A 12,094-nucleotide genomic window follows, 5' to 3' on the forward strand; every position below is an offset into this window, starting at 1 on the left:
ATCTGTTTGATATTTTGGAAGTTTTTAGAATTCATTCAGAGCCAATATGGTGAATAAGGAAATAGAAATAACATTGATTGAATGCCTTCATTTTATGAGATGGTCTTTTCTAAGCCAAATACACACTAGCATATTTATGTTTAACCCATAGAATAATCCTATAAGATAGGCAGTTTTATATACCCATTGAAGCATCATATTTCACTAAGGTTAGTTAACCTACATAACATAACCCAGTCGGTGAATGGCTGATTGCAGTTCACATCTCCTCAGATACTGTGGAGAATGCTCCATTAAAAGTGAAACACAGTATGAATTGATGAGAAAGCAAATAATAACGCTTCAGTTTCTTTCTCAGAATATCCAAATTAAAAATTTCTGAAACAATTCAACATTTATATAATAATTATTCTGAGCTGAAATTTGTATGAACAGTATCATCGATATACACAAGTCAAGATCACTTTCATTTGTGAACCTGATGTCTGCCTTCCTGCATCTCAGATTATATAGATTTTCTAATATACATTTTGATGATTTTTCCACTGGTTATTATCTTCTCAGAAAATACAATAGTTCATGCAGCTTTTGTTGAAAAACTAAAACAAATACTCAATATTTGCTTTTCATCACCTCACATATGTGATGTCCTCAGAAGCTTTCTTTATAGTTCAAGATCTCTTTCAAAAGATCTTTTGTTGCAGCATTTAAATTTTTAGTCATCGTTTCCAATTAATCATTAATTTGCTGTAATATCTGACCTCTTTAAGTATTTTGTACATATTCAAGGCTTTCCTCTTGATATTCTGTTTGCATAACTCCTTTTTTTGATGCTGTGCTTTATTCATGACCTTAATTTTGTATGTAACATGTTATTAATTCTTCCCAGTAAATAGCAGCCAGTTTTTTTTTTTTTTTGGTCCATGACTGCTAGTCCAGTACTGACTGAACTATCTAAAAAAAATTGGCTACTGCATGTTGGAATTCAACCCTTGGTTTGCTCTAGTCATAGAAGATTAGCAAGAGAGATAGATTATTTTACATGTTTTTTTGTCCTATACCTACGAAGTGAATTAGAAATGAGATATGCCATTTTTAGACAGATATATAGCCATATAAATCTAATTACCTAATCCTTAAGTGTAAATCATTTGAAAAACATGTTAAAGATCAAAGATCAAAAGAAAAATGTCCTCTGAGCACCACTTTTAAAAATCTCCTTTTTTTTTGGCCCAATTATGGTAGTAATGCACGTTCATTCTAGAAAAGAAACAAGACAAATTAAAATTGCTAATAATTCTTTTACCCGGAGAAAGTTATTGCTAACATCGCATTGGATATTTCCCCAGTCATTTATTTATGTACATAGATAAGTAAATAAAGGAAGGCATTATTCAGCCTTCCTTCCGCAAAGATGTACATATCCTAATCCCTAAAATTTATGAATATTTTACTTTAAATGGTAAACATGAATTTGCAGATTTGATTAACTTGACGATCTTGATATGGGGAGAGCATTCTTGTGGACCCAGTGTAATTACAAGCATTCTTACAAGAGGGAGGCAGAGGGATATTTGACTACAGCACTGGGAGATGGGATCATGGGAAAAAAGAGGTTGGAAAGAGGACAGAGCCATGAGCTAAGGAATGAACAATTTTTAGAAGCTGGAAAAGGCAAGGAAGTGAATTTTTATTGAGTGCTTCCAGAACAAACCACTCCTAACTTTGTTTTACTATGTAAGTTTCATTTGGACTTCAGACTTCCAGAACTATGAGAATAAATTCACGTTGTTTTAAGCCACTGAATTTGTTGTTATTTGTTACAGCAGCAGTAAGAAACTAATACACACATTTTGTGTATTTATTTCTTCTCCAAACATCAGATCACAAAGGAAATACTTCTCAAAATTATTCTTTATTATTCATTAATTTTTAATTTATCCTTAAAATATCTTTATGCCATTTTTTTGCTCTCTTGTAACTATCAGTGTACCATAGTTTTCAGATAATTTTATTCTTTTTTTTGTATTGACAGTTTAAAAATTAAATTTTATGTTTTATTTTTAACATGAAGTCTACCCTCTTAAAAATAATTTAAGTGTACAACACAGTACTGGTAATTGTAGGGACAATGCTGCAGAGCAAATCTCTAGAACTTTTTTACCTTGCGTATTTGACACTTTATGTCTTTTCTTTAGCCATTCTCTGCTGCCCCCCTCCTTTGGTTCCTGGCAACCACCGTGCTACTCTCTGATTTATAAGTTTGACTATTTTAGATACATTATACAAATAGAATTATGCAGTATTTATCCTCCTGTGATTGGTTTATTTCATTTAACTCCAGCAGCTTTACTTCTGGGTGTTTATCTAAAAGAATTAAAATCAGGATCTCAAAGAGATAATAGCACTCTAGTGTTCATTGCACCACTATTCAGAATAGCCAGCACATAAAAACAGCTTAAATTTCCATTGACAGATGAATGGAAATCCTGAAATATGTGTCATGGATGAAACTTGAGACATATATGCAGCTTTTTAAAAAGTTCTTTTAAATTTTTAATGTGAAGTAATTACAGGTTTACAAATATTTGCAAATATTTCTTTATGATCTTGACCCTCGGAAGGTGTTGGACACATATTTATAGTATTTGATGTTTTTTCATGATTAAATTCAGGTTATGCATTTTTACTAAGGATAGCACAGAAGTGATGTGTCTTTCTCAGTGAATCCTGTCAGGAAGCATATGATACCAGTTTTTCCCATCACTGATGCTGTTATCTTTGATAAGTTGTTAATCAACTGTACCACTTTGTACCACTTTGTTCACTCTAGAGCTACTGGTTTTTGTTTTTGTTTTTTCGTATTTAATGAGTACTTTATGAGGAAATTTTTTGAAATTAGGTAAATATCCTATTTCTCATTATACTATCACCCACTATTTTTACCATGCATTGACAATTCTTAACCTGAAAGAATTACTATCAATGTGCTTGCCAAATGGTGATTTTTCTGTTGTGTTATTTCTTCTGCATTCATTTCTTCTGCAATAAGGAAGAGCTGTTCCTTTTCTCTCAGTTATTTGTTTATTCAGTTATTTGTTTATATCAGTATTGCCTTATGGATATGTATTTTATGACTTATAATAAATTACTATTATTTTATAGCTGTTTCCTAGATTTGGCTATTGGGAATACTTCAAATTGTCTCCTGCTTCCTTCTGGCATGACTCCATCATTTTCTGAGTGCTTTCTTATTTTCTTGCACTGCAAGATATTTCAGACTCACCTTGTACTTTTCCTGCCCTTACCCTGGAATCAACCATTTTTCCAGGAAGCCATGGTTTTTTATATTGGAGAATGGTATTTAGAAAACAAAATATGGGAGCTACATATGCTCATTTGGTTCTGGGGTGTTGTTCTTTCTTTCCTTTTTTAAAAAAGTATTTCTTAAATTAAGTCACCAAGTGTATGTGTGTGTATGTGTGTGTGTGTGTATCTATCTATCTATCTATATATATATATCTACTATCTTATTTTTAAAGCTTTTAGTTAAATTCCAGTTAGTTAACATACAGTGTAATACTGGTTTCAGGTGTGCAATATAGTGATTCAGCACTTCTGTACAACACCTGGTGCTCATCACAAGTGTACTCCTTAATTCCTGTCACCTATTTAACCCATCCTCCCACCCACCTCCCTTCTGGTAACTATAGTTCTCTGTAGTGAAGAGTCTGTTTCTTGGTTTGCCTCTCTTTTTTTCACTTTGGTCATGTGTTTTGTGTTTTAAATTGCACATACAAATAAAATCATATGGTGTTTGTTTTTCTCTGAGTTCTTTAGCTTAGCATAGTACTCTAGAGAGTATTATGGAACTCCACCGTCTTGCTTTAATTGAAACTTACTGTGCCCTGAAACCTTGCTGTTCTCCAAGGGAAGATCTGAATGTTTTTTCTTTCGTAATGTTGATTAGGCATGGGAATAGTATCTGCCTTGGTCCCTTTGACATTGACAAATAATTGCTTTTCTTTACCTGTTCAAGAATTTCATCTCCTCTGAAGCAGTATTCCACCTCTCCTTGTTGCTGCCTTTCACGGAAATCTTGTGCACTCCATTTAATATTTTATCCACTTACTACATTTTCACCTGCCTCATTGTCTTTCTGTTATTATCCCTCATGACATGATTCTAGAATTCAATTTCCATATGTACTTTAATTATGTATCAGGTTTTTTGTGTTCAATTTTCAAAAAGACTTATAGGATGTAAACACTATACTCCCAGGACAGCTTTGTTATAAGCAAAATTAAGGATTTTAAAAAAGTCTGGAGATCTTAGATATTAAGCTAATTGTGTAATTGTTAATGAAGTGTGTTTTTTGTTTTGTTTTGTTTTGTTTTGTTTTGTTTTTTGTTTTTTTGGTGGAGAGGTAGGCATAATCACCAATCTACTAAAATAGCCCCCAAATAAGAGTTGTAGGTGCTTATATTTTTATATTATATCTGGCCACATGTTAAACTTATAGTTAACTTATAGTTAGTTTTATATTTCCTGGTAAACAATCTGATCTTAGCCATAAAAAGATAATTTTGTTTTCTTCTTTTATTCTAACTTGAAATTGGTCATCTATTCACTGCCAGACCTTTTTGTTATGCTGCTTCCTTATTTGTATTTGTCTCTTCGTTTTAGAATGGGCAGGAGTAATTTTTTTTTCAGGAGAATAATATATAGATCATGTGCTTTTAGGACATTTGCTTGCCTGAAATTTATCACTATGTTGCTTTTCTGTGTAGACAGCATGGTTGAATATACATATTCTATAAATAACTGGTCCAGTTTCTTGCCTTTTGACATATATTGTTACTTTAGAAAACTTGGCATCTTAACTTATCATCCTTTGTAAATAACTCATTTGTCTGTGTGAATGTGTGTGTATGTATAATGTGTGCACATGCCCACAGGGATGTGCCCACATGTCAGTAGTATTTTTTAAATAACAGCTTTATTGAGATATAATTCAGATACTCAACTCTTATTCTTTTTAAGGTGTACACAAAAGTGGTTTTTAGTATATTCAGAAAGTTGTGTGACCATCACCATGATCTAATTTTAGAACATTTTCACCACTCCTAAGAGAAACCCAGTACATATTAACAGTCACTCCTCATTCTTCCTTCCCCCAAACCCTAACAAATCTTCTTTCTATCTCTATGGATTTGTTTTCTATCTCTATGGATTGTTATTATATATATATATATATATATATATATATATATATATATATATAATATATATTATATATAGCAGAGTAAACAAATATATATATTATATATATTATATATATATGTTATATATATATTGTAGAATATGTGGCCTTTTGTGACTGGCATCTTTTATTTTTATCATAATGTTTTAAGATTCATTCACGTTAAACAAGGATCACTACTTCATTCCTTTCTATGGCAAAATAGTATTCCTTTGCATGGACATAATTCATTTTGATTACCATTCACCAACTGAGGGACATTTGGGTTGTTTTTATTTTGGGGCTGTTATGAATAATGCTGGATTCTTTTTATCTTTTATGTCAGGTATTTCAATATTTAGGTTTTAGTCTTCAACAGGTCTTTTCTATCGTATATTTAATATATATGTATATAATATGTGTATATTATTTATGCTTTTTCCAATTTGTTACAGTGTCTGCTTTAACAACATTAGTCATGCATATACTCAAAATTTCTATGCCTATTATTCTTTTTGAGTGATTTTCATCTCTTCTCTGGGAGGCTTTTTCAGATTTGACCTATATGGCACTGATTCAATTTTATGTTATTTTAATTATTTTATCTTCTGATTCTATTATTCTGTTTAATTTTACTGTTATTTTATTACTTTATTGGTTTTTTTACAGTTTTAATATTTTAGCTCCTTTTTATTGTAGTCTTCATTGTTATTTCCTCCATCTGTCATTTGTTGCATTTTTTTAGATTTTCCCTTTTTTTGATGCATACTGAATAGATATTTTAAATGACTAGACAGCTACTCATGTTAAATTATTACATATACCTAATCTATAGTGATAAAATGATATGTTTCTCTTCTCACGATGCTAGTCAAACTAACAAAATCAAAGATGTCAACTTTTTTCTCTTTGTTTTCACTTCCTTATCTATACAGTTAGGATCATATTCACTTTAAGGCCTATCAAGTTTATACAAAAAGTGAAAGAGATAATAAAGAAGAATGACTGTTTTTGCATCTGTTTTACTTCTGTTTGTAGACTTCATTTTTAGATACAATTGGGAAATTAATTGAGAACTTCTGATTTTCCTGGAATTATCACAGATTGCTGCTTGTTAGCCAAGATATTTATTTATTTATTTATTTTAAATGTTTTATTTATTTTTGAGACAGAGAGAGAGAGAGCATGAACGGGGGAGGGTCAGAGAGAGGGAGACACAGAATCTGAAACAGGCTCCAGGCTCTGAGCTGTCAGCACAGAGCCTGACGTGGGGCTCGAACTCACAGACGGTGAGATCATGACCTGATCCGAAGTCGGACGCTCAACTGACTGAGCCACCCAGGCGCCCCGTTAGCCAAGATATTTAAAAGCTAGCTGTATTCTTTATAGGTGTTCCAAACTTCAGGGTTCAGTCTGTGAAATCAGAGGATTGATTTATACAGTGTGTATGATTTCTTAAAGTTGTGAAATATATCCCTCTTGTTTTTTCAATCCACAAAGTTTTCAGATAATTGTTTCTAATCTAATATATTTGAACATGCAGTATGCAGTTTATATTTTTTTAATTATGAAATTTCAATTACACTTCAAAGTATAGTGCATGTACTTTCATGTATATATATTATATATACTTTCACAGTATATATAATATCATTTGAAAGTTGTGAATGCTACTGAGGTTTAGTAAAACTTAACTCTTTGCTATATTTCTTGCAGCAATACAGGCTCCAACTCTGCTCACCTTAGTGCAGGATGAATATGGTTTATAAATATATATTATATTTGTATATATTTATTTATATATTTATATATTGTATAATATATAATAATATATATTGTATAATATATAATATATTTATAAATATATAATATACATATTATATATTTATAAATATATGTTTATATATTTATATATTATTTATATATTTATATTTATATATTTATAAAATGTATATTATATAATATATAATATTTATATATATTTATAAAACCATATATATGTGTATATATATATATATATGGTTTGTTGATGTTTCCAGATTGCAGATGCTCTAGCACTGAGGTGGGGATATATAGGAAGCAAAAACAGCAAACAAACCATACTCCACAAACCTAGGGAATGCACCACTGGGCCATGAGTTCTGAGCTCATTGCCTTTTACCTACCCAAGGACATCATTCTAAACTTTCTCCTCTCTCTCCTGTCTCATCAATTTTTCCCTTTCTTATAAATTTGTATTTATGCCAATCAGTATAAAAACATGCAATTTCTCCTAATTTAAGAAGTTGTTCTCCCTAGAAGACAACCTAGTGAATGGGAGAAGCAAAGTATATAAAGAACTTACACAACTCAACACCTAAAAAGCAAATAATCTAATTTAAAAAGGGCAGAAGACATGAACAGACATTTCTATAAGGAAGACATACAGATGGCCGATAGACACATGAAAAGATGCTTAACATCATTCATGAGCAGAGAAATGCAAATCAAAACCACAGTGAGATATCACCTCACACCCTTCAGAATGGCTAAAATCAACAGCACAATAAACAACAGGTGTTGTCAAGGATGTAGAGAAAGGGGAACCCTCTTAACACTGTTGGTGGGAATGCAAAGTGTTAGCCAATGTGGAAAACAGTATGGAGGTTCATCAAAAAATAAAAATAGAACTACCATATGATCCAGTAATTCCATTTCTGGGTATTTAGCCAAAGAATATGAAAACACTAATTAAAAAAGATATATGCACTCCTATGTTTATTGCAGCATTACTTACAATAGCCAAAGTATGGAAGCAGCCCAAGTGTCCATCAATAGATGAATGCATAAAGACAATGTGGTATATGTATACACTGGAATATTAATTCAGCCATAAAAAGGAAAGAAATCTTGCCTTTTGCAATAACATGAATGGATCCAGAGAGTATAATGCTAAGTGAAATAAGTCAGCCAGAGGAAGACAAATGCCATATGATTTCACTCATATATGGAATTGGAGAAAACAAAGCAAAACAAATGAACAAAGGAAAAATAAAAAGAGACTAAAAAAAAAGAAAGGAGACAAACCAAAAACCAGACTCTTAACTATAGAGAACAAGGGGAGGTGGGTGGGGGGATGGATGGAATAGGTTAAGGGCGTTAACAGTACACTTAACTTGGGGAGCACTGAGAATGTGTAGAACTTTTGAATCACTGTATTGTACACCTGAAACTAATTTAACACTGTATGTTAACTATATTGGGTTAAAAAAAAAAATTAATTCTCTCACCTCTCTTGTTCACACTTAGCCCTCCTGCTAGTTCATCATTACTCTGTATCTATGGATAATGCAACAAATTGAGTTGATTCATAATCAAACAGGACTTCCTTTTTTTCACTTAAAAATATATATTAAAATAAAAATAAACCTGAAGGAAAGAATTACCAGAATGCAGCCCTTTGCATAGTAGTTCAAGAATAAGGGAAGGGCAAGGAAGGGAAAGAAAGGGAAGGGGACTTCTTATTTTGTATACCATAATGAAGTGGTTCATTAAAGCAATATAAAAACTTCTTTTCAGATTATGTACATTTGCATAAACGTGGTACACATTTTAAATGTTAGTGTTTTATGTCCTGTACTGTATTTAGCTAAGAATTTCAGAGTAAATTTCAGCATTAAGATACATGTTTTAAGTGCCAGGTAATTACTCATTTGTAACCCCCCCCCTAAAAATATACCAGCAAAATGACTAAAACTGGTGGGGGTAGAAGTAGGTCATCTCCTAGTTAAGTAGAAAATTGCACACTTGGTTTCTGGAAGACTTTGGTTTAAGCAGCTTTAAAAGGAACATTTTGGGAGCACCTAGGTGGCTCAGTCGGTTAAGTGTCCGACTCTTGATCTCAGCTCAGGTCTTGATCTCAGGGTCGTGAGTTCAAGTTCTGTCTTGGGCTCTGTGCTGGGCATGAAGCCTACTTAAAATTTTTTTTAAAAAAATTAGTAATTATCATTCACTGATAGGTACTCTTATTAGTCACTTGAATCGACTGATACTCCTACTAGGTTCGTTCCAGGATTCAGACTTATTTTTTTTAGCCCAGCTGACATTAGGAATGATCATTACCATATATAATGTACATTATACTTGCCTTGTACTTCCAACTCCAGTAAATGAGAATAGTAAAATCAAAGTTGAATGCCTGGCAAAGAATTCGATTGGGCACGATTGTGGCACAGGCTAGAGTCTATAAAAGCAGAAGAAAGTCTGTGCGCTTGGGGCATTTCAGCCTCTGCTTATAGCTACGTAGGTGTCCAGTGCCCCAGTCCTTACTTCCAAGGAGCTATCTACTCTTGACTTCTCAATACTTAGTTTCAAGCCCCCCCCCCCAAAAAAAAAAATTTACACACACACACACACACACACACACACACACACACACGTATAATTATGCAAATTCTTGAAATTAGTTTTGAAGTGTTTACATTTCCTCAGTCGTATTTTTCCTTCATTTTGAATAGATATTACCTGTCCTCAATATTGCAGTTCTCTCAACCCCTGCCCACTGCAACTGACGGGGGTGAACACTATTCTCTTTTTTAAACAAAAAGACACTAAGTTCTGGTTTTATTCCTATCTCATAGCTTGCTCTCTCAGCCTCCTTTGTTGGCTCCTCCTGAGGATCTGATTATTTGCATTGGTGTGCCTCAGGGCTTATCCCTTGCAATTCTGCTCTTTAACTGTTGATTTCCTGGCTTCATTGTATCAAATCTCATCTAAAATGTTGATAATTTCCAACTTGTCCTCTCTGAAACAAACTGTTGAGCTCAATTCAGCTGATCACGTAGAAATTCAGTAAGTATCTCAACCTTCCCATTTTCAAAACTAAGCTCATATTTTTCCTCCGACTCCCCCCAAATAAAACCTAGTCTTCTTACTCGTCTCAGTTAATGCTCTCATTTTGTATGCTCTTGGATCAAAAAACTTTACCTTTCTTTTTTTCAAATGCTACATCCGGTTATTCAACTAAACCTGTGTGTTGTACCTACCAAATACATTCCTAGTGACTGACCTCTTCTTGTGACCTCCACTGCTGTCACCCTCGCCACCATCACTTCTTGGCTGCGTCTTGCCACAGCTTCTTTACAAGAATCCTAATTAAGACTTCTGGGGTTTGTTGTTTGTTGTTAGGTTTTTGTATTCATTTCCTCTGTCTGGATTGTATTTTCGTCAGTAAACTCCATGGCTTATATTCCTATTATCTTCGATCTTTAAGTGTTCCTTCTCAAAATTGCAACCATACCCCTACCCCAACAGCAATTTCTTTCCTTTATGCTAGTTTATTTTTCTTGAAAACGCTCATTGGCATCTGTTATACTATATACTTAGGTTATTTACTGATTTCTAATGTCCATCCAATAAAATATGTAAGTTTCACGAGGGCAGAAATTTTTATTTATTGTTGTGTTCCCTGTGCCTAGAACACACTGGCCTATTGAATTTGCTGCTATAGTTTCTGGCAGTACGGTGAAAATTGGAAATATGACCTTTTGCATAATTCTCATTATCTCATATAAATTCTGAGAAGGACGAAGTGTTGCCTTACAGTAAATTGTACAGGTAATACATGAGGTGGACCTTATAAAGTATATAGTAAACAACATGAAGAATGATGCCTTGATAATTTTAACAATAATTTCAGTGATATTATACCTGTCTTTACTTTTTATTTTAATAGTGTGTAATGGCTGAGGGCATAACGTGAAAGATATATATCCAGAACATAGAAGTCGTCTGTAAAATAATTTGAAATGTTTTTGTAAAGGTCGCAGTTTAACATTAATGAGTAATTCTTCACTCCTATATAGCCTATGAAGCTACTCATGATATATATTATAACATTCAAATGTTTCACCTTGGTTTCAACATTATATATGAACAAAATTAATAATTGTTTACTCCGATTTCTTTTTGTCAATTGTTAATGAGTCACTTCTGTAGAATGATGTTTATCATAGGGACATTTTAAAAATGCTAAAGATAAAAATTACCATAATAATAAAGGAACAAATAAATGCATTTTAGTATGTGATGAAATATTCTTTATCATTTAAAGTTCATGTTTTCAAAAAATTTTGACTTTTTGAAAGTAGGGTACCAAAATGTCTTCCTGTCTGTTTTTCTATCTACAAAATTTTGAATGGAATAAAATGCACCAAAATGTTGCCTATATTTTTCTCTAGTTGTAAGGTTATGGTTGACTTTTAGTTTATTTTTTACTTTTGTGTAGTTTCCAGAATGTCTGTTGTGTTTGTAGAACTTTTGTAATGACAACAGAAGTAATACATATAATTTTTAAAGAATTAGGACTTCTTCCATATCTGTATTTTGCTTTTTGTTGCTCGATGACAAAGAATTCTATTTTGTCAATCTTGAGTGGGCCACTAATAATTAATGAGAATAATTTTTAATACTGATATGCAGTATGTTTTCACCTAACTTTTGTTTATCAAATAGTTTGTAAAAGTGCATATCAGGATTGTATTTTTTTTCCCCACAGATAGCCTTTTGATTGACTATCAGTTTACCTTCAGCTTATTACAGGAAGATGATCGCCACCATACTGCCATAAACTTCATAGCGAACCCAGAACAGGTGAGAAAATAATTTAACTTTTATAATTATTATATTACTATCTAGGGCTATAAATTTTTTGTCATTTTTATTGTAATTTTAACTGCATCTCAGAATTATCATACTACAGGGCTTTTGAAGAAAGACTAATCCTGTTAATTTTTTCTTTTCATAAAACTTACGTATCCTTGTAATCTAGGGAGTTTGTGAGTTTAATATTTCAGATTCTGCAAAGTCCTACAA

General features: G+C 32.4%; 1 protein-coding gene across 5 annotated transcripts in view; it reads left to right on the plus strand.

Moving 5' to 3' along the window:
* ATRNL1 (attractin like 1) overlaps window positions 1–12,094 on the plus strand; it is a 757,637-nt gene that overhangs the window by 270,591 nt on the left and 474,952 nt on the right. For all 5 annotated transcript variants that reach the window (XM_042960329.1, XM_042960330.1, XM_042960331.1 and 2 more), the window contains exon 22: window positions 11,778–11,872. In XM_042960329.1, coding sequence (XP_042816263.1) covers window positions 11,778–11,872 — 95 coding nt within the window. The remainder of the gene's footprint in view (window positions 1–11,777; window positions 11,873–12,094) is intronic.

Source organism: Panthera tigris, chromosome D2 (assembly GCF_018350195.1).
Source record: "Panthera tigris isolate Pti1 chromosome D2, P.tigris_Pti1_mat1.1, whole genome shotgun sequence".
Taxonomy (NCBI): Eukaryota; Metazoa; Chordata; class Mammalia; order Carnivora; family Felidae; genus Panthera; species Panthera tigris.